Source organism: Rattus norvegicus, chromosome 20 (genome assembly GCF_036323735.1).
Source record: "Rattus norvegicus strain BN/NHsdMcwi chromosome 20, GRCr8, whole genome shotgun sequence".
Taxonomy (NCBI): Eukaryota; Metazoa; Chordata; class Mammalia; order Rodentia; family Muridae; genus Rattus; species Rattus norvegicus.
This window is the reverse complement of record NC_086038.1, coordinates 9127481-9151195: the sequence shown is the minus strand read 5'-3', so window position 1 is coordinate 9151195 and position 23715 is coordinate 9127481. Positions and strand designations below refer to the sequence as shown.

The 23715-nt window shown below is 51.7% G+C and overlaps 1 protein-coding gene across 1 annotated transcript in view; it reads right to left on the bottom strand.

Annotated features, from left to right (window-relative positions):
• Abcg1 (ATP binding cassette subfamily G member 1) overlaps positions 1 to 23140 on the bottom strand; it is a 56257-nt gene extending 33117 nt beyond the window's left edge. Inside the window, exons 1-2 of the mRNA NM_053502.2 lie at positions 23022 to 23140; positions 16488 to 16731 (exon numbers count right to left, since the gene is read on the bottom strand). Of these exons, the coding sequence (NP_445954.2) occupies positions 16488 to 16731; positions 23022 to 23063 (286 nt within the window). The 5' untranslated portion in view covers positions 23064 to 23140. The remainder of the gene's footprint in view (positions 1 to 16487; positions 16732 to 23021) is intronic.
• Between the last annotated feature and the right edge of the window lie 575 nt (positions 23141 to 23715).

Sequence of the window (23715 nt, the reverse complement as noted above, 5' to 3'; positions counted from 1 at the left end):
GCATGCATAGACACACACGTTGCACAGACACACATGTCACTGTACCATAAGACGACATTCCTCACTGTCTGCAGGGCAAAATGGCAAAGAAAGTGAAATGCTCATGGAATTATTTTTCAGTCTTTCACATCAGGGAGTTAAAGCTGTGACTGAATCAATCTCTCCCCTCTATCCCTCCCCCTTGCCTTCTCTCTTCCCCCTCCCTCTCTCCTCCTCTCTCCCCTTCCCCCTTTCTCCCTATATCCCCCTCCCTCTCTCTCCCCTCCCCCTTTCTCCCCCTCCTCCCTCTCTCCCCTTCCCTTTCCCTCCCCCCTTTCTCTCCCCTTCCCCTCTTTCTCTCCCTTCCCCCTCCCTCTCTCTCCCCTTCCCCTCCCTCTCTCTCCCCCTCCCCCTCCCTCTTTCTCCCCTGAGGCAGAGCTGCCCTGGCTATTGTTTATGTTCATGGACTGAGGCTGCTTTATGAAATATTTATTAACAAGTAAATTACCAGAGCAGCGTGGCTGTTCTGCCAGTATCTCTCAGAACTGAACCGCCTCGTAATAATTCCTTTCGGAGCTATTCTAGACCCACTGAAGACTCTGAGAAGTTGCTTCCCACGGACACCCTCTGTGGGAGTCCTCCAATTCGGTTCTGTGGAGCGCTTGCTCGCATGGCTGATTCACAAATCCAGATGCCCTGGGACAATGACCTTTCTGCCCTCATCTCTACTTTGGGCTGCTCCCTCCTCTGGCTCTAGGAGGGTCCCACATGCTTATCCAAGCCCTGGGCCTCCCCATGCTTTCTTCTCATGACTGACAGAACAGCTTCGGTCTCATTCCTCTTCTGTTACCTGTCCTGTCCCCCTCCTGTCCCCAGTCAGCCAGGGAAGCTACCATGTGCTCCACTGCAAGCACCAAGAACCACACATACGCACAGAAGGCCTGGTTGGCCCAGGAGGGATCCCTGGGGCAGCCTCTGGAGCATGAGGGTTAAGAGTCTCCCTTTGCCCAGCTCTCGCATCCTGAATTCAACTGAGAAGACAGCTGTTTTAGAGTTCCTGAAGCATCTGTATAACTACAGCCCTCAACCCATGCACTACCTACGGACTGAATGGCGGGTCTGTTCATAGACAGGCTCGGTCTTTCCTTTGGTTGCTGACTCTGCTGTCTCTCGGAGGTCCTATGACACGAGCATTTATTTGATGAGCATTTATGTCATCTCACACACCTCCTGGTACAGAGCATAGCCATACAGATTCCTTAGGAAGCCTGGGGTTGCACCAGGGTACCCAGGGTGTACCAAAACACCACCTTCCCTCCAGGTGCCTGGCACCTTTTGATCCCCACCCCCATCCCCAGGACAGCTTTGGGCCAGTGACTGAGGAGCATTGTTGACAAACATGGGGTGTTCACACCCTGTTTCTTACCCACCCCTCTGAGTCTGACTCTAGCAAGTCACTTCCTGGTACCCATCAATCCTGTGTGTGAAGATACATCCCTATGCAAAGGTCACCCGGAGCCGCAAGTGGGCGTTTTCCCACATCTTTCTTGGTAGGGATAGGAGTTGCTTGTAAACAACCCCAGCCCTCCATCAGCAGGAGTAATAAACAGCCTCCCTTGTCCCCTCCCCCAGGACACTAGAACCAGTGTGGCCACATCTATGCCCTAAGTGCGGTCTTTAAAAATGGTGGGGATTATGATCCTTACACATTAGAATCTGTTGTTATTTAAATAAGGAGACACTGAAGTTCCTTACCCAAGAGCGAGGAGAACTTCGAAGTCAGACAATATGGAAATCAGGCTGCGGGAAGGAGATGCAGGAAACCAAGCATCCGGGGCTTCTGGTGCAACACTGTGCTGGCCAGGCACTGCTCGTGTTCTGACTATCTGCAGGTTTTAGTTTGGGTTTTATTTCTCTTTCGTGCTAGTCACCGAACCCAGGGTCTGTGCCTGTTAGAGAGGGGCTCTACCACTGACCCTCACCCCAGCTCTACCTGTTTCTTACTTGATCCTGAGAGCCTGGAACAGAGGTCTGTGGAAATGTCTACTGCATTCTGTCCTGACACGTTATAATCAAGTTCTGCTCAGCCACCTCAGTGGGGCTGGACAATGAGAGAGGCCAGTGAGCCACAGGGTCTGTATGCCTTCTATATGCACTGGCCAACCCCTGCCTGCACCCATGACATGTTCCTATCCTAGGGCTGCCTGAGGCTTTGCAAATGGTTATGTTGTTTCCAGTGACAGAGGCTGAGTTTTCTTCCAGCCAAAGATAGAAAGGGTTTGCGGGCGAATACAAAGAGCTCCCTGGTCAGAATGGGTCCTTCTTTGGAATGGGTCTTCTTTCCCTACCCTTCTGACAGGACAGGACCCTGGGATCCTGGGACAGATGAGTGTCCTCCATTCACAGGGCATCCTCTGTGGCAGACCTCAGGGCTAGCTGGCAGACAGTGATGGAGGTGAGAGCTGCCTCATCTGGGGCTTAGGCAACCTGCTTCCCAAGCCGGTAGAGGGAACCTCAGCTCCCGTCTCCCTGCCCACTCTCCACTAAGCTCCATGCCCACTCCACCACCATCACTAAGGACCGATACACCGGCTCATTCAGGTCTATACTAGGGGGAGTTGGAATGCATCTCTGGGGTCAGCGAGACAGAAATAAAATCCACACTGGCTTAAAGAACAGTAGTAGGAACTGCTGAACCCGGGAGTTTTGCCCTAGACTCAGCACCAATGTCTGCTGTCCCTGGCAGATAATCTGGGGGAAAGGCTCCTCAGCCTAGATCCCCAGGAAGGAAAGGAGCTGAGGAGCTCTTTGGGTTCACAATGGAGATAGCACCGGGCCCTCCCTGCCCTCGGAAGTCACCGTCTGCATTTCTCACTGATCCTCTAGTGCTTTTTAGGGCAAAGGGGACGTGCAGGGGCTGCCTGGAGCACTGCGAGTGGTCCTCCACCCTGACTCCAGGGGAAAGATGAGCAGAGACACCTCCTGAGCCTGCTTTTCAAAGGATCAAGTGTGGCTCTCAGGTAGCCACGCACTCCTCACTGATCTGAACCAGCGGTTCTCAAGCTGAAGTTCCCCACAGACTGGATCTGCACAGCCAGGATGATGGGACTTCTCAGTGCTGTGCGTCCGTCTGTCCATACTTACGTACATACGTACATCAGACGCACCAGAGTAGCACAGAGTCAACTGCGTTCTAAGCCCTAAAGACCAACACACAAACAGCTTCATGGACTACTACTACCCTGTCGGGGTCCACTCTGAAGGGGGTGGGACTGTGATGCAAACCGAATGAACTCCTGGAGGCCATGAGTCCTCCCCAAAGAGAGAGTTCACAATGTTAATCCATTAGCACCCATGATGCTTGCTTCACCGGTTCACTCCAGGATCAAGATCTATCCATCTTGATGGACCCAACCTCAGTCTGAGGCCTCATGTGGCCCAGGATAGCTATACAGACAGCCCAGCACAACGTTGTAAAGCTACTTGGAGCACTGTAAACTGTCAGGGGAAATGTGTAATTTGACTGTGGAACTCTCAAGCACAAACTTTACAGAGGGCGCCATTAAAAGGTTGCATCCGCACCCGTGGCGTGCTTCAACGTCCTTTCCTGGGGCCCAGGTTTGGAAAAAAAAACAAAAACTATTTTCTATATGGAAATCTAAAAGTCAAAGTATAGGGTGACAATGGCATGTGTCTCCAGAACTTTCTGCCTCATCAATGGGCCCTGAGAGGTGGTAGGTAAGTCTGGTGCTTCATAAGCAGCCTGAGGGGTAGCTTCTCTACCTTATGCTCAATGCTCACCACACACCTATGAAACAGTGGAAGCTTTCAGAGACCCATATACTTCATGGCAGACCTAGAAGAGTGCTGAGGTGAAGGCTGCAGATTTTGATGCCAGCCAAATTCCTTCTGAGCCTGCCCCACAGCCTGATGCCCTCTTAAACTTACTCCCCGTGCCCTCACTCCCATGGGTGGAGCTGAAGGTCATGCTGGCCAAGTGTGAGTAAGCCTGGAATGTTCCAAGCATGGTTGTTTGTTCTGCCCAAGCATGGCTTGCAGGTGTCACCTGGGGAGACCAGCTGGGGGGGGGGGGCTCCGCCCCTTGAAACATCCCAAGCTCACCAAACCTGTCTCTAGGTTAACTGCTTCCCCCTTCTCCGAAAGCTACTGTAGGCAGGAAGCACGGAAGTGTTCAAGGTCCCTGGGTGGCTCTGCTCCTCGGTGGTCACTGACTGTTTCATAGGACCTCAAGGGTCAAACTGGAGGAACTCAGGAATCAAGTCGTGTTGGGCTTTGCCTTGGGGTCCCTCCTGTTATCGGCGGGGTCTCTCTGATCTTCGTGCTGTGGTCTCTCCTTTGACAGGATGAAAATGGTGCTTACAGGGTTGCTGTAAACACACACAGGCTGGCTGGCATCCTATCTTGACCCAATCACCATCCTCAGCTGCCTTTCTCTCTGGCATAATCCGGCTCCCCTCACAGCCCACGACAAGCATGCATAGCATTCTCAGCACTGTAAGAGAGGGTAACTTAGTACAGAGGTGGTAGGGTAATATCGTCACACACCCCTTCTCTGGGTCTGATTTGAGGAACGAGGTGCTAGACGACTGAACGTCCAAATGACTAGAAGAACCTTCTAGAATAGTTCCTGCAGCTTCCTCGATTCTGAAGGAATCGGGCCAAGGCTCTTAATTTGAGTGCCATGAACGTCTGTCTGCCTGTGGGAGCTGCTTGGAGGGCTGGCCAGGATGGAGGGTGTTCTGTTCCCAACCATGGAGGCCACTCTAGAAGTACACATGACGCACAGACATGTTGAGGTAAAGTAGAGTGGAGATGTGTCCAGGACTTAGGAGGTAACATCCCAGGTCACTCTGGGCTCTACCACATACAGACCTGTGACTTTGATCGGTCTTGAACACACATCTTGTTACAAAAGCAGTAGTGACATGCAGGGGCTTGGGACACAGGGCCCAGGAAAGGTTAAGCCAGCATCTACCAACCACCATGTTCTCTGGCTTGGAAAACCTGGTATCACAGCACACTTTCTTTCAGAATGACTACATCCATTTTATTGATTCTAATATTATTGGTTTCTGATGTCACACACAATGCTGTTTATTCAGTCGTGCCTGTGGGGCATAACACTTTGTAGGTGTCAAAGCTGTCTGGCCCACTAAAATATGGTTTATTGCTGTTCTGGTGCTCTATTTTCTAGGGAAGGTAAAGACTCATCCAGTGCCCTGCTGGTGAGTTGAGAAGTGAGTTTTACACCTCCATTCCCAACCTTTCCCCTGGTCCCTTCCTTTGGCCTTTTCCTTTTACTGGAATGGTCTTACATGGTGCTAAGACTTGGAACCATAAGAAACAGAGAAGCGAAATTCAAACTGACTTCAGAGTGTAGTTTAATTTATCACACATACCACCCCCCCTTGGTAAAAATGAGAGATGTGTTTTCTGTAAATTTATAAGATTACGGAATTTACTGTAAATATTCATAAACCGAAGTCTGATGCTCGCACAAGGCCTGGCCTCAGGTGCCACGGCCGCCCCTCTGCCCACATAGCTCCTGCCCCCATTGCAGCTGCCAGTTAGAGCAGTGGGTACTGTTTTCTCGTGTTCGATCATGAAGATCCAGCCACAAGACAGAAATACACAGGGCCCGATAGTCTCACATCCTCCCAAGATGACCTACATTAACCTCTCTCAGGAGGCAGACTCTGAAGTGTAATGTTGCTTACACCCGGCTCTGTTTCAATGGTGGAAATTTCCACCTGGCCACTCACAAATGCCGAGGATGTTTTAATATAGTCTCCAAGAGGCAGAACTCATCACCCAATGACCTGAGAGTTCTCAGAGGGCCTCTCAGGTGTGGCACAGCTATGACCCGTCCTGTACAGGGCAGGGCCAAGTCCTTAGTAAGATGTGTTTATCAATGGCTCTGAAAGGAAGGTTGATTCCATTCTGATCTTCACCACCAGGGAGACACAAGTGTAAGTCTTAGGAAGGCAGCCGTGAGTCTCTGAGACATATAACTGGAGTTGTTGGGGACAGAGAGAACCATCCCTGGTGGCCTTTATAAGCCATGCCCCCAATATGCTGATTAAAGAGACAAAATAATAGTTTTAAAAAGGGGAGGGGGCTTACTCTATGTAGCCACATCGGGAAAAACAAAGAGAGTTCCAGGGTATTGGAACTGAGGGTGCTGACATGAGGCTCGGGTTCAAACAGAGGGAAGGGTGTCTATATAACTAAGCACTCCCAGTCAAAATGTCTGCCCACCTAGCACCCACCATGGATCCACCATTGTCTGGGCTCCAGGCTCTCCTGCTAGGATGGCTAACAAGTTGTCAGAACCGTGTGAAATGCAGCCCTGGGGGACAAGTTCCTCTTTGGCCTTTTCCTTCTAGAAGTCTGAGATTCCTGGGGAAATTCCAATGTCTTGAAGACCATTATTAGAGTCAGAAGGCCAGAGGGAGGGGACAAATATCTCCAGCAAGCTCTCTCAGTGTGTAGCCCGAGGCTCCAAGCGCCAACATCTCGGTCCCTCAGGAGATGGAGTTTAAGGATACTTCTACACGGGGTTGCTGCTGGTAGCATGTGGTCATGTCTTCAGCAACCGCAGTTATCATAAATGCACACTTCCTTCTTTTAACAAGAGGTTTCCGCCCACTTCCCTCCCCGCCCCCCCAGGAAACAGAAGACATTTTCATGGTATCACTGTTACTTCCCACCACCCATCTCTAGCTTGCTTCGGTCCTCTCTCTTGCAAAATGTTAACTCTACCATCACAAAATGATGGTAGAAGAAGCAAGCAGCAAAAAAATAATTAAAAAAAAAAAACCCAAAAATAAAAAAAAAAAACAAAAACAAAAACAAAAAAAAACTACAAGCCAGAGAAGTCACCAGCCCCAAGGGGTCTCCTTGCCTTGAGCAGGAGCCCCAAAGGTTGAGCAGACCATATGTATGATACTGCTTAGCACTTCATAGGGTACCTAAATTAAGCCCAAAGGAGCCATCAGGCCAGCATCTCAAGAAGGCCCTGGTCCTCAGGGAGGGCATGACGTGACACCTCCTGTTCTGCCCTGTCCTGGGCCTTCCAGTTACCTAAATGTGAGAAATCAAGCTTTTCTTAACACCTGTGAGCACACAGACACAGGCGCTACAAAATGCCCCCCTGGAGTTCAGCTATTGTTCATTTTCTGTGGTCTCCGGGATGGAAGTGACTCAGCTGGGACAGGGAAGCCCTCTGGATTCCAGCTGGCTTAGTGGATCCACTAAGGGAAATTCCATGGTTTGGGAACACGCCCTGGTTCTTTTTTAGAGCTGGTCCTAGAGGAAAGGTCTGCCTCTCATGCCTTCTGCTGCTCTGAACACGAAGCAAATAAAACCATTTCCAAGGAGTCACAGACTAGCAGTGTCTCTTGGAAAAGGGTGTGACCTAGAGCTCTTTGACCTTAAACAGCGGTATAAAAGCATACATCACACAGCCCCCCCCCCCACACACACACAAACACACGTCTGATCAAAACCTGAAGGTCATAGCCCGCACACAGAGAAGGCTTCAGCATTCTGGTATCTGCTGCCTTATTCCCACTCAGCCACATCCCCCGATTAAGCTTAAATAGGAAACAACCATGTGCATCAACATATTCATCCTGTAATACGTCCCGCTTCATCTGCTTCAGAGCCTTCCTGTTGGAGAAGATCTCAGTTCTGGGTTCCTTTTGGACCTGGAGTGGAGAGTGTGACCAGGGGCTTTGCTCTTTGTAGGAAGGTGGAGGAGGGAGCATCGGGACCTCTTCAGCCCCCTAGAGCAGCTACATCCTCTTAGCAACAGTGCCCGGTGCGCGCAGCCAATCGCGCAGCTCCCCGCTGCCGCCGGCTGGAGGTTACTAGCGAGCATTGACCGATAGTAACCCCGGCGCGGGCGGCAGCGACAGGCAGGCACGCTCTGCGCCTGCGCAGCAGCGCACACCTGCCCCGCCCGCACCTGCATACTGGAGAAGGCAGAGCCTTGCTGCATCTCCTTCCAGTCACTGAGAATTCCTAAGAATTCCTGCAGGCAGCCTCTACCGAGCCTGCAGCCAGGGTTACTTTCTAGCGATGGCATGGGTGTGTCCTGGCCGCCCGTAGGATGCTCACAGAACCACAGGAGGAGGGTAGGGATGTTCTAAGCAATAAAAACCCGTTTGGGGCTGTCACTTGGCCGGTGACTTCAATACTGGGCCATGTAGATGACAGTTGGCTGGAATGAACTATTCTCTCATATTCTCTCATTCATATTTATGCTCTCTCTTGCTCGATCGCTTGCTCGCTTGCTGGGTGAAGATATGTAACTCCATTTTGGAGAGTGAGGAGAGGTCTAATGTGCCCAGCAGGCAGTGGCAGTTCTAGACTCAGGCAAACCTGAGGTCAAACCTGCCTCCTGCCCAAGCCTGAAAGATTCTCCACCCTACCCCCAGTCCTCCACTGAGAGTAGGCAAAGAGTCTTTGTGTGGACACCTACAGTGTTTATCTCCTGAGCAAGAATTGAATGCCGGTCATCGTATGTGGGTCTGGGCCTCCTGGAACATTTTGAGGCAGAGAGTTGAAGCTCTGGGGTAATGAGACAATGTGGGAAAGGAAACAGCAAACATTAGCTATTTTTAATTGAAAATAAGTATGACTCCCTCAACAGTGGGAGAAGAGGCCTAAGACTGAGACCTCCCACAATCCCTGCTGGGATGCCTGGCCCAGGGGCTTCTGGGCAAAGCCACCAGTTGCCACATGACAGACACAGAGCAGGAGACTCATGCTGCTTCTCGACTGGACTCTACCCTTACCAATAACAGAGAACCTTCCGGAAGGCATGCCTGTCTCTGCCCTGTTACCTATAAGTGTCACCATGCTATGCAATCTCAAAGCAAACCTGAACCTTGTCTTTCCAGCAACTATGTATTCCTCATGCCTCCAATCATGGCTGCTCACCCTGACGAACTTGATTACTTGTTTTGTCCCTGGCCAGTGTCTCATTCTGCCCAGTTTGTGGGCCCACTTCAAGGCCAAGATCACTTGTTCCACAGAGTACCAGAAGCAGGAACTGGATCAACTCACGAGCCGTACTCAAACATGGAAATTTAGCTCGGAAGCATTTTCCAAGAATGAACCTCGTGCGAGCATACCCTTGTGCGAGCATACCCTTGTGCGAGCATACCCTTGTGCGTGCTGTCCAGGGAGTCTTGGTTCCTGATGACTGCAGTAATCAAACCAACTGACTTGTGGGGAGGGATGGTGCAGATGGCTGGCCCCACAGACACGTGGGAGGTTCAGACTAGGGCAGGTCCAAGGCTCCTGTTGGCGCCAAGATCTAGAGGCTAAATATGGGTCTCAGCTGGACCTAATCACAGCCTTGATAGGCCTCCTGGCGTATCTGACTTTTCAAACTGAAAACCATTTGCCCTACTACACAGAGTAGCTAACAACATACAGCTCAGTGGATGGTGAAACTATTGGCTTTGGGTCATGGGGGGTGGAACCAGCAGCCACATCAGCCATCCTTGGAAAAGCCCTTTGACACGTTTCCTCACAGGAGCACAGCACCCGCATCAGACATATTGGATTCCAAGGCAGCTCTTCCCATGCGCAGTAGGAATTATTTATCAGCATTTGCCTCAGGAAGAATGTGCCTTGCTGCGACCACCACCTCGATGGTGTGGCGCCGTAGTCTTAACTGTTTAATCTGGTTCTTGCGGTTACCTCTTTTCCTCAAAGAAGCGGATCTGTTGCTGCTAGAACGCAGTGGGAGCAGGTGTACGGTTACTAACCACCATTTTCCTGCCAGTTTATAAACAAAAGGAACGGTTTTATGTCCAACAAGCTGTCAGCTGTAGTTATTTCTTGAACCAGGAGAGTGGGCTTCAGTTTAAAAAGGCCTTTCGTCTCAGAACGTGGAGGTTTCTGGATGCAAGCCCACTGCTGAGGTGCTCGGTGCAAGCAGGCAGGCACCCAGGACACAGGGCAAGCATGGCAAGAATGTCCTTGGGAAATTAAATAGTGACAACGACACCCGTCGGGCTGGGTGGCCGAGTACAGGCCCGCAAAGCCATCCTGCAGAGGACATATGGCTCAAGAACCGGGGCAACCTTGGGAAAGTGACAAGGTCACATAGCCAGATAAAGAAACTGCCAGACTGAGTGCTCAGAACAACAAGAATCCAGGGACAATGGCATCAGGGCATCTAATCCATGTCCAGATGTTAGCCTGGCCCACACAATACATTGGAAACTCATGCCTCTGACTCCAGCGCTCAGCTGGACACAGCCAGTTTCTCATGTGGGGGGACGAAGGGAGAAGGTGTGCCAGCCAGGGAGGGTAAAACAGGACAGTCTGGATGCTCAGATTATAAACTAGCAAGTAAATGGCTCTTGGCATTCTCAAGAGTCACCCGGTTGTCAACAGTTCCTCAAATTCTATCTTTAGACTACAAAAGAAGTTCCTTATCATAGAGGGTGCTGCTCTCAGGACCCTGAACAGATGGCCTACCCGTCTGCCACCAGGACTCACCAAATACTGAAAAGCAAGAACTGACCTCTGAGTTTAGCAAGGCAAAACAGATAGCCACTGTGGTACTCTTCAAAACACTTAAGCCACAAGAAGTTTGCAAGTAACCTGGGGCTATACGCTGCCTAAAAGGGTTAGCTAACCCTGAATAAAGCAAACCGCTGTGCTAAAAGCAATCTCCTTTTGGGCCCCAAAGAAAGCCTAGCACAAGATAGGCCGAGGGGATCAACAGAATTCTTCCACATTAAAGGGACTGTGAATCCCTCCCCTTAAAACCCGAGTGGCCCATCACGGGTTCTGGGGGTTCTCTGAAGCCTTTTTTTTCTGGCCTGGGTTCCCCCCCCTTCCCATCTCCGATCTTGGGCACTTGGTTGAAGTCCAAGTCTCCTAATGGAATTCCTGAAAGGGGTTTATTAACGGCACAGTCCACTCACTCTAGCCAGCCTGTGACGACAGGCCCTGTGAAAGGGCGGTGGAAATTAAGCGAAGGCAGACCTTAATTTGAGAAGGGTGTTGGGTGTTCAGTGGCCTTTGATAACTCAGAAGCAAGCCAATACACATAATCTGGCTTGGAGCTGATCAGGCTGCTTAACGCCTTCCGGGTTTTTGGTTTTGTTTTTTTTTGTTTTTTTTTTTTTTTTTTGTTTTTTTTTTTTGGTTTTTTTTGGAGGTCTACTCGGTCCACGGAATGTGGCATGTGGAGACATGGCCTGGCTAAAGCCAGTCAAGAAAATGTCCCGAAGCCCCAGGTGTTGATGGCATTTCTTCTCAACCTAAGCTTCACCGCTGGCTGATCTCTACAGGTGTATTCAATTCCTAAGAGCCGTGTCATTTGCTTTGGAGAGCATGTTCCCTGCCCTCGGCTTCCTCCACTGACAAGGACGCAGGGCACACATGTCTCTCCGGAGGAGGATGGAGTTGCAAAGCCCCTCGGACAGCCTTATCAAAGGTTACATCCAAGCAGGACCATGAGATAGGAAACAGGACAGGCACTAATAACTCCATCTGTACTGTGGCGGCCCAGGATGAAACCCGCTCAGGGGTAAAACACCCCTGGGGTTCCTGCAGGTAAGCTTGGTTTGAAATACCACGGACAAGGTTTCAGGTTGGCCTTCCCTACGACCATGACCTTGAGATGGGGAGAGGAGTCAGAAATGGCTCCCGAGGCAGCTTTATGAGCCAAGCAAACTGAAGAAGTCCCCTCAGTCAGGCAGCTAGGCAGGAAACCACTCAGTTGCTCTTGGGTTGTAGAGGGGACAGTATACAGAGTCCCCCAGCCATTCTGTGACCTTAGCATACCACATCCTAATGAAAAAAAAAAAAAAAAAAAAAAAACTCCTGGGTGGCATGAGTCCCCCATCACCCTCCCGTTCCCCGTTTTGCCGTGTGTATTCACTTTAGGGGGATTCTTGGCGACACCACCATACAGGAAGCACCTCCTGTGTCTTCCACAGTCACTCTGGCCTGAGGGGAGAGGCTCCTCCCATCGGTCTCCACCACAACGGCCAGTGTGACAGCAGCCACCGTGACAGCAGCCACCGAAGGTGAGATGTCCCGAGTCATTTGTCCCATCAGCTCACACTCCATGAGTGGGCTCCTTGAGGGAGTATAATTACCAGATCAGAAGCCGGTGAGATGCTCCTTGGGGTAAGCTCTTCCCTCCCGAGACTGGCTCCTCTCACAATTATGTTCCCTACCAGGAATCTATTACACGATCTAGTTTTTCCTCCGAAGACATCATTAATCATAAGATGAAAACTTAGGTACAATTGAAAATACATGTTTGGTTAAGTACCACTGTCAGTGCGAAGGAGTCTGTCCAGCTCTCCTAGGTGTTACGAGAGACAGAATGGCCTCTCCGAAAGCTATACTGTCGCAGCCCGATTCAGGCATCACTCTGCCTGCTTTCCTTTAAGGTGACATTGTATTTATAGTGTTAGGTGCTTTCAGAGGGCCCAGTATGGTAGCACCGCATTCTGGGAGAAATGTGGGAAGGAACTGGTTTCCATGGGATGGGGGGAAGGGGATCTACAAAATGGTCCAGCCTCTAGGTAATGGAAGAGAACAGCTGGGCCCTCCCTCTGGCTTTGACTTTGGGCAAATGCCTCTCTGCTCTTGGACTCCTGTTGCCTCTTCCAATCTATAAGTATGACAGGCTAGATGTTCCCAGAGCACCTCGATCTTAAAAGTTGGGAGTCCTCCCTCCAGCAGTCCTCCCCCCAGCCCTCCTCCCCCAGCAGTCCTCTCCCCAGCAGTCCTCTCCCCAGCCCTCCTCTCCCAGCAGTCCTCTCCCCAGCAGTCCTCCCCCCAGCAGTCCTCCCCCCAGCAGTCCTCTCCCCAGCTGTCCTCTCCCCAGCTGTCCTCTCCCCAGCAGTCCTCCCCCCAGCCCTCTTCCCCCAGCAGTCCTCTCCCCAGGCCTCCTCCCCCAGCAGTCCTCTCCCCAGCCCTCCTCCCCCAGTCTTCCCCCAGCCATCCTCCCTCATCTGTCCTCTCCCCAGCAGTCCTCCCCCAGCAGTCCTCCCTCCAGCAGTGCTATGGCAGCCAACCCCGGAGTTACAGTCAGCTCAGCGCATCAGGGTGAATCTTGAAAAGTCAACAACCAATCATCGTGATATACAGACAGAAAAACTAATCAGGTAGCAGCATACGAGAAGTGGCTTCTACCCTGACAGTCACCTTGGAGCCACACAGAGAGGACAGCAGATCCCAAGTCATCCTTGTGGAGGAACAGCAAGAGTAGCCAGGATATGACCTCTACAGCTCCAGTTACTGCCGGAGCCCATGATGGTCACTAGCCACATGAGGGGAACAAAAGAGCAAAAAGTCCCACCTAGGGGACAAAAGGAAGCAGGATTTTTTAGACATTCAGGAGCAAGAGGCAAGGAGGAGGGCTATGTCGGGGAAAGACAAGGAATCTAGGGGTGTGCTGAGCATGTCAGCTAGCCTGCTGCCTGGTCCCAGGTACAGTGCACACTTTATTGACTGCCTGCTTACTGTGTGTGGTTCTGAGTTGAGGAAATTGAACCTCTAGGTTCAGAGTCACCAGGCATAGATAGCACTGGTGTTAGGAGGGAGGTGACAAGAACGCCCGCAGCCCATGTCATGTGTAGCTGACAAGACAAATGGCTACCTTTTTCCTAGATGTGGCCTGCAGGCTAATGGACTATTTCCCAGGGCACCCGGTGCCTTCAGAAGAGCCTTGTTTCCCTGCACGAAGATGACCCATAGGGTTCAGAACTGGGCAAGGCCTGCCCTCCATGTTGGACTTCGAGTTAGCAATCACCACTGTGGTCTCAGGCAGGAATACAGACAAGTCTTCTAACCACCCTTTGCCTTAGTTTCCCTTCTGTTCAGTGAGGAGGAGGAGGAGGAGAAGGGGGGAGGGGGGAGGAAGAAGAGGAGGAGGTATTCCTTTTCGATCTTAAATTCAGACTGACTTGGAAGAGCATCTCGATTCTGATCTAGCAGTCCGGGAAGGACAAGGCACACGGAGGAGAGGGCACCTTAGAGATACTGCTGCACAGGCAAGAGAGCAGAGCCCCGGAAGAGATCAGACAGCAAGCCACGGCCAGCTGGTCGGGAAGCCAATAACAGAACACATCAGAGTGAGCGCATCCGTCATCCCTCTGACTCATGGGCAAGTCCCGTGAGGCTCGTGTGCGACTCCTCCCAAGCCTGAACCCACAGAGGTTACTACAGGGCAAACAGCCACCTGGCTGAACATCCTCGAAGGTGCCGAGAATGGACACTTGTCTCGGCCTCTTAGGAATCCAATACTGATTGGCTGACTCTGATGGTGAATGTTTACGCTCAGAGGGCACGAGGCCGGTATAGCACCTGACGAGTTGCCCCTCCTGGGCCCAAATTTACGTTCTGGATTTCAACTCAAGATGCTGCCAGGCTGGGAGGGTTCACCTTGGGTGACGGTTTGATGGGATTCAGAACAGCCATGGAGACAAGTATCCGGCTGCTTCTGTGCGGGATAACTACCTAAATTAGATTAAGTGAGGTGGGAAGGCTCACCCTAAATGCGGGTGGTGCCATCCCACGGGCTGGGGTCCTAGACTCAATAAAAAGGGGAAAGGGGGCTGAGCACGGGCATCGATCACACTCTGTTTCCTGAATGTGGAAGGCACGGACCAGCTGCCTTCTTCTCCTGCTGACATGACTTTTCTGCCATGGTGCGCTGTACCCTAGACCGGGGAGCCAAAACAAACCCTTTCTCCTGTAAGTCCTTCCTGTCTCATATTTAAGTAAGACAAGTGAAGGACAGACAAGGATTCAAACATCTGAGCCTCTGCATGGCGAGCCATCTTCATAGCTCTAGCCTGGATTTTCAAACCTCACCACGACACCTCCAAGACCACATCCAACCCACATGCGGAAATTGCCGTGTGCCTCACAGGTCTGTTGTAGTTTAATCTACACTAAACCATGACCCCCATCGGGTCCGTTTTTCTGGAAAAATCTGTATATTCCTACCTTTGGATTCTAATGGGCTCCACAGAATGGACCCAGAGTAATTTCTTTCTTCACAAAATAAACCAGTGTGTGCAAACAAGGGTGTCAGATAACAGTGCCCTACAATCAGCCCTGAGAGGGGACAGGGCCTGGTTCTTGGTTGTGCAAACCCAGACACAATCGTTTAACAACCACGGAGCTCAAAGGTCCTGGGGATTGGCTTCTCGAGTTTCCAAAATTCTGTTTACCACCAAGACCAGATTGCCCTGCCAATGATCTCACCGGCTTAGCTTTAAGAGGCAGAAAAAAACGAAACAGGGTTGGGGGTAGGGGCCGGGGGTGGGGTGGGGTGGGAGAGAGGACAAGATGACAAATTTAAAAAGAGGCTAACTTTTAAAAAAGAAAACAGAAAGGCTGTGTCAATATTTAAGTTTCAAAGAAAAAAACAAATCAACCTTCTGGAGGCACCTGAGTCACGTCGGACATCCCAGGTTTCCTTCCGGTTGGTTTCCAATTCCCATGCATTGATTCCATGGACCTCCTGGTCTCTTCCCTGACTACCCTGCTTCTACAAACAGACTAGGCTGGGAAAGAAGACCCAGTCAAAAAGGTATGCGCGCTCAAACCACAGCAAGCACTGTGTAGAGGAGGTGGGGGACTGGGGAGGGAGGGCCAAGCAAGCGGGTCCCTCACCATATGGTGCCCTAGGGGTTTCCTCTGCTCCATCCTCCCATTATAATGGACAGAGCTCATTTTATAACCACTTGGTATTTATCTACAGGCCACCAGCACTACACATTGAAGAGTCCTTCCAAGATCTCAAAAACAAGCGAGTTCCCAGAAAGGCTACACCAGACCCTCGTATGCTCTTAAACAGTGGAGACCTGGAAGGCAATGCACACTTGAATGACTGGAAAACTATTCTACCTTGAAAAATGAACATCAAGGGTCTAGTAGAGAGGACCCTCATGCTAGGAGCAAGCAAAGTCTGATGCTGGGTGACTGTGAAATTCTTTATCCAATCCCCGTTCTTAGGAATCTAAGATACTTAAGAGTCTCATTTTTCTTGAGCACTAACTGGAATTTTTCCACGTGACTGGTGGTGACAATCAGGATACAGATGCATGAGGAGGAAATGCATAAAGTTACGCTCGGGTGTGTAATTTATAAGTTGTCCAAGAAATAGATGGATATCACGGCTACACTTGGGTGCTGCCCACCTCATTACGAATGTGTAACTATTGCCCCAAATCCAAAATATATATGCGGTCAGAAGCACTTTTCAACAGAGGACATCCTATCTGTACCCACACCACCGCAGTTTAGGGCCTCTGTGAACTCTGAGATTGTCTAATCCGACCTGTGTACTTCACGGGGGGAGAAGCCAGCCGCGGAGATCACACCTCAACCTTCCAAACTGCAGACCAAGGCTCTCCCCGAACAACCTGTGGCTTCCCTCACAGGCTCCCGGCAACTCAAGCCACCAAGCTGGTGGTTTCACTTCCTACCTTTCTTCCTCCACCAGGGTCCCTCGGGTACGGAGTAAGAAAGGTCCTTGAATTCGATATTCACGGCTGCCCTCCGCGGCAGGGAGGAAAAGCGCTGGGCCTCCGTGAAGTTGTTGTCCACCTTCTTCAGGTGCCCATTAAGCAGATCTGTCTCAAGCTCATCCACGTTGCTGGACACGACCTCGTCCACCGACACGCACACGGACTTGGGTTCCGTCATTGCGGCCGAGTAGTTGCTGGCATTCTAGAGGGCAAAGCAGAGGCAATGAGGGACAATGGGCGTTCCCTGGAGGGAAGGGATTATCAAGACACTTGATGATGGGCTCAGGGTCATTGGTCGTCCAGAGAGGTACTTTCTAGATCTTTCTAGAATAATACCCTTGGGCCCAGAGGGAACTGTCCCCCACTAACTGTCCCTTTTGCTTTTAGTCAAAAGGCACCTCAGATGAGACACCAAACGCATTGACTGTCTTCCTTTAGGATCCCAGAAATCAAATCATAAGACTTCAATAAGTGACTTGCTCTCCTCTTGTAAAGAAAAGGCGGGCCACCATGGAGACTCACCTCTTTCTGGTCTACGCATAAGAACCTGGGGGGGGGGGGAGATGCACGGGGTTTATTTAGAATAAGCTGTTGTCACGTGTTCCTGTGTCAGTTCCTGACGCGTCTGTGACAGTGCTATTAGAGCACTGGCTTGTGGGGGCTGACATATCTTACTGTCACACTTTCTAGATCCCTTGTAACTCCACTCTCCTAATAATATCGGAGGGTTGGCATAGTTTGTTTATTTTCTCTGCTATGCAGGCAAGGACACTGAGGCCCGGTCGACTTAAGGAACCTGTGCTGGGGTGCCACCATTAGGGAGTAGGAGTGAGAGTGAGATCCAAACTTGAGCCATTAAGACACACACAGAGAGGCAGGCGCTCTCTGCGCTCTCTCTGTGCGTTACAAAGGCATCCGTAGCTAGCATAGCACTTTTAAGCCTTTCACGAGGAATCAAATGCGCATAGCGGGTGGGCCAAGACCCAGGAGTATTTATGCAAAGCAAGGGGTTTGCTTTTCTAATGGCTTGGCAACCCTGGCTTGATCAATAAGCTTCAGGAACCCTCCGAACACAGCAAAGCTTTAAGGGGACAAATTGTACTAAAGTGTTTCGAGCTGTCTCCCGAAGCCTCGGGAAAAGGTCCAAAAGCGTGGGCCATATGCAAGCTCGGGGCCAGGCTGCTGCTGAGGTGTGGGAAGAGAGCCCACCCCTCACCACTTCTGGTCACCAAGGCCGCTGGTCTGGTAAGGTACACCAATGTCCTAGAAAGGACGCACACGCTGTTCTTCTATGGCTTGTTTAGCGACATTTTGCTATTTATTATTATTTAATAAGGTGGAGTAGAATAAAACTATAGCAGACTGTCCCACAAAAAAAGCATCCTAAAGGGTTGGGGAGGTGACTCAGTAGGATGCGGCCCCAGCACGCGCCGATCCTGGGTTTGCTCCTGAGCACTGTGCGAACTCGCTCCGCTAGTGCACACCCATCACTCTAGAGCTTGAGAAGTGGGGGAAGGAAGAATGGAAATTCATATCCATCCTTGGCTATGTAGTGAGCTTGAGGCCAGCCTTAGACCCTACCCCACCACCACGAATCCCTATAAGCCCAGCAAGTCAAGCCCCTTACCCGCCTAGCCACTGAGAGCGTGCAATTGAACCCTGGGAGAGATGATGTTCTTGGCACGGAGGCATTTGGGGGTTCAGAGCCTAATGGTAAGCGTTGGGGTTCTGAATACTTAACACACATAGGGTATGGTAGAAGCGGGCCGGGAAATGAATTCAGAGTCTCTTAATGACGGAAAATGGGGCTTTCCACAAACCACAGATCCACGCCCACCCTCGTGAGCATCTCCTATTTTTCATAGACAAGTGCTGACTGACTAAAAGTAAAGATGCAGAGGCATCCAGCTTGGGGCACCAGGCCTGAAGCGTGGACACCCTTTCAGTGCCAACAAAGTGGGTTCACAGTTACCCCAAATGATGTCTATGCCTAAGACTTTGAGACCCACAGAGCCCAGTGGAGAGCACCCACGGGTGGCCTCTGTGTTTACTTATCAGGTTCTTTCCCTGATGGGCCTCTTGAAGGGGTGGGTCACTCTGTCATTCCTCTGTAGGAATGCACCTATATAAGTTAGAACCCACCCAGAAGGCACAGGGGCTTTCCCTCGGCCCATCCACTGTTCTTTGTGGCTGTAACTGCTGTGGCAGGTTCATAACCACAAGGGCTGTGGAGGATCCTGGGAAGCACCAGGCGCTGGCTTTAGGGGCAGGGTATCTTGTGGAGAGGCAGTCAGAGAAGGCCAGGTCACTCCCACCTCACCTTGCCTCTCACAAGTTTGGAAGTGCTCCTGGCTTGGCACCAACCCACAGAGAGGTGGGCAGCCCTTCTCTATCTCAGTTCCCAGAACTCCACCCCTCAGGTTCTATCAGCTGAGGGTAATCGCTCTCTCTCCCGCAGGCCCCGGCCATAAGTGTCCAACCCCAGGGAAGCCAAGAAGGGATTATCTCCTTCCCTGTTGAAACCAACAGGAGTAAGAGGCCTCACAAGCCATCACCCCATCCGCCCACTAGTTGTGGCAGATATCAGACAGCCATCAGGCCTGCGTCCTGACCTTCTCTCCAGACCTATCTGTGCACAACGTTCATTCCCTTAACGGACTAGAACACTAGATAACACCAGTCAGCTAGCCAGACACAGACACGGCCTGTGCCCCCAGCAAGCTCAAGTTCAAAACTGAGCTCAGGGAAGAGAGCAACTGTCACAGCCTGATTAGGCAAAGGCGGGGGTGGGGGGCGGGGAGGGGAGGTATTGGATTCAGATCAGACCCTGGGGTGGGGACCCAGAACAAAGTCTGTTTGCAGAAATAGCCCAGGCTGAGATTAGGGAGGTGAGAGCTGTGCTTTGTGTCTTGTGTACTGTGCTCCCTGCAGAGGTCCTCTGTGAACAGTGGGTCTGAAATATGGACACCTAGACCACAACCAGCCAGAATGCTGGGGTGCAGAGGGGGTAGAGGAAAACAGGAAACAGGGTACTTGGCATAGATAAGATTAGAGAGGCAAGCTCCAGAAAGAGAGTTTGAAGATTGCTGGGGACCCAGAAAGGGAACCGGAGCCCGGGAGCTCTAGGCTCAGAAGGCTCTCTAATCAGTCACCAGCAGAACCAGAGCTGAGGGAGCTTTAATCGGCAGGTGGTAACCCTGTTGGAGCCCCGCTATGCCAGCCGGTAGACCAAGGTGGGTGATTAGAATTGAGTAGAGAGGGAGGAAGAAGCCGGAGTTAGCTACTTAGGACGTAAAGTGTCCGAGAGCAAGGCCATGTGCATGCCCGTGCTAGGCAAGTGTCTTTAAACAACGGTGACTAAGATTCAGCACGTTTAGGACACTCCAGCCTGCAGCCTGCGCTCTTAGCATCTGCGTTGTCCATCTGCCTCAGGACACCTCAGTCAGGAGGTCCAGCAGCTCCCTGGGGCTTCTGAGTCTGAGCTGGTCTCCTCCCACCCAGCCATTTGACTGTTCACCCTACCCAGAGGTGCAGAGTTGTCCTTTAGACTGAAATGGACAGCAAACAGGAACTCATGCGGCAGCCTCCCTCAGCAAAGAGCACAGCCCCACCCTTCCTCCACCGGTGTCCAGTGGCCTCACCCAATTAATAAAATCCTGGGAACCTATGTGATGAGGCGGCAGTGGCCTGTCACTCCAAAATAGACCAGCGCTCTGGAAACACATCCTCCGATGAGAGCTGCTAGCTAACAATGTAGGTTACAGCGAGCTCTGCCTCAGCCTCTTGAGCTCATTAAAAATAAAACAAACACCTATCCGCTCCTGTTCTCCCTCCTCGGCTGCTCTGTTTCCCTACCTTCCTGTCTGGACACTGTGCCCTCTCCTCGTGGAATGTGTGTTTGAGGACTGAACAGATGGTGAGGGCAGGAAGTCCGTTCCTGGGGACTTTGTGCACAGGGGGACCCTGCTGGGGGGCTGCTCAAGAGATTGCTTTCTTGGCACAGTGTCCACTGAGTTCTGCACAAATGCTGGGAATCTAGAGACGCCCGAGTAGTGGGGGGAAGTTCACACACAGCCAGGAAGCCTCACCCACAGCTTGGAAGACCCACTTCACGGAGATACATTCTGACCCAGAACTACTCTGTGCACAACGGGGCAAGCATCATTCCCATTTCCCCTGGCTTTTTCACAACCAATGAGGATGCTTGCCCAGAAAGTATCCTAGGACATCCTGGGTTCATCCAAGGGAAACATGCTAACCTATAATCAGAGCAATTTCCCATAGGAAAAAGTGTCCAAATATCACACGCTGAGCTAGGCTGAAAGGGTAGGTCACACTGGAGTGACCATTCACAATGCCACAACATTCTGGTGCTACCATCCCTTCAGAAGATATGGCCACCTTGTGTGTCTTTGCCGCCTCAGAGACCTCAGCACTCCTGGATGCTCTGGCCACCCTCTAGGATGCTGCCCCAAGACTTATAGCTCACTCCACCAGCACCAGCAGGATGCTAAGGCAGGAGACACTTAAAAAGTAAATCTTGAAGTCTTGTTATAACTAAGATAGGACCTTTTAAAAAAAATTAACCACATCTTTGTTTTGTGCTTGTAGCAACTGGTATGCCTAGCGGCTGTCACCTCCTATTCCTAACAAGGTCCCAACCAGGCTGACCCTGCTTGGCTTCCAAGATCAGACAAGATCCATGGATTTGAGGTGGCATAACCACAGACAGATGTTTAAAACGGAAAACAAAAGTGCCGGGTTTCCAGGAAGAAAAATTCTTTTCAAATATATCGATCATTTTCCTAGGAAATAAAAAGATAACCCCAGGCATTATGAGATCAGTAACTTCACAGCAGGGGTCTGGGCTGTATCAAACCCCAATGTTATAAATCAGTATAAAAACCTATATCCTACAGCATTGTGGTTCATTTATCCACGTTTTCAAGCCACGTTTTCAGTGCAGAGAGAACCCATCAAACTTCCCCTATTTCCAAAGATCGTCAATTATCTTAGTTTTCTGTTGCCAGCACAATCCTCACATTGATAGATAAGTGCGCAAGGGCCAATTTTTCAGTGTTAACCAAGCCGCCAACTAGATAAAAGCGAATACTCAGGAAGTGATTCCTGTTTTCATTGGCTCTGACGAGTCGGAAACGGAGCACATCCCAAGGATGGGAAGCAGCTTGGGGGTGGGGTGGGGTGGGGTGGGGTGGGGTGGGGGGTCTTCCTACCTGCCCCACCTCACCACCTACTAACCACCACCACCACAGTGCATCTTTGCTCCATTCTATCAGTTTACACGAAATCATTACATAATGAGTCGGCGGGCTGGGCTGGAGACGAGTTCCACAGTAACCTGTTTGGAATCACAGGATGCGGTTGTCAGAGCAGAGCATGCGCACAAAGCCGGGTGCTTTTTTTCCCTCTAGCGCTCAAGGCAAGAGGTAACTGTCGGTCAAATCCTGCTGAGCCTTGCTGACTTCAAATACAGGATGCTAAAAATGAAAAAAGGGGAGGGACTGTGCAATGTGGGTTTCCAGCGTATTGGGGAGGAACAGGCAAGCTAGTAACAGAGCTGGGAGGCACAGAAAGGGACGATTCGGGTGGGAAAACGGAGGGCTTGCTGTTTTGTACTCTACACAGTCTGAAGTCAGCCTAAGAGGTTATTAATCGCAATGTCCGCTTGTTAAGCAGATCCGGTAGGGCCAAGGGTGAGACCAGACAGATGGTAGGCTGTGTTCTGTTGTATGTTCGCTCTTTATCCTGGAGAACTGAGTGACGGCGCAAGAGAAGACGCTTGCCCACCTCTGGGGACAGTGCTTGTCTAGCAATTCAGTAGCACCCAGGTTTTGTCCTAAGATTGGTATGGGGGGTGGGCTGTAAATGCCCACACCCTGCCCTCGCCCTGGTAGGGATCTGGGCTCGTCCTCCTCTGTCTCCCCTGGGACTCCGCTGTCTTCTCCAAGAGAAGCTCTGTCCCTGGGGAGCGCAGGAGAGTAGGCTCCGTTTTGTGGGGCGCAGTTTCTCTTTCTGTCTCCCCACTATGCCTAGCGCTCCAGAGGGTGGCGCAAGAAGTCCCCGGCCGCCTGCCTGCCCCGCAGAGCTCCCCAGGGAGACCCTCCCCTCCCCTCCCTCGGGCTGAGCCTGTAGTCCCTCCCCGGTGCGCTTCCACATCCTGAGCCCCTCACCCAGGAGGCGGACAAGTCAAGGCCATCTACCTGTCCACTTGTGGGGCTGCTCGCTGCCCCATGCCCCACTCCGGGCCCCTCCACCTTCCGGGTGCCCTAAGCCAGTGCAGGAGCATCCCGAAGCTCCAGGTGGCCAGGGTGGAGGCGGACACAGCCGGGCACCTCTCCAGAGCGCCCCAGGTCAGCGCCCGGAGGATGCGCTCAGAGGCGGCTGGTGTGGGAACCAGCCAGCCGGGCTTTGGATTTCCTGTTTCCTTAGAAGATAAAAGCCAGCCCCGAGTGCAAAAGATGTGCGACTCACCATGGCGGTGCCGACCGAGAAAGCGGCCATCAGACAGGCCATGCCCCGGGGGCGGCGGCGGCGGCGGCGGCGGCGGAGACGAGGCTGCGGGCGGCGGGGACGAGGTTGCAGGAACGAGGCTGCGCTTGCTCCTGCTCCACGGGCGCGCTCTGCACGGGTTCCGACTGCGCCCTGGCCCCGCCCCGGCCCGCGATTGGGCCGCGCGGAGGGGGCGGGGCGCCGACAGGTGCGCGTGCTCTTGTTTTGCTCCTGTTGCAGAGCAGCTAGAGGATGCTCTGGACTGGGAGCCATCTGCTAGGCCTGTCTCCCGGCCCAATGCTTAGGCGTGGGAAGCCCAGTACACGGACCCCACAGGGGCTGGGCCAGCTCAACCCTAGATGAACCAGTGGGGGCGCCCAACAAATCACGGGGTCCTTGGTTAGGAAACCTCCGGAGGTAGCCCGAGATCAAAAGGATGGGGAATAAGGCAGGTGGCTCTTTTGTTCTGCCTTTGTTGTGTAGAAGCCTCAGGGGACAAATGTAGAAGACTGTTGTAGGGCTCTTCCCACAGCTCTGGTGTGGGGGTAGCCCCTAAATTGAGGCAGCATGGCCTTACGTACAGATAGCACATTGACCTCCATTAGCACCACTCCATCCCCAAATAAGCCATGGGGGTGTTTCCAATGTCATACACAGCCATGTTCTTGAACCCACC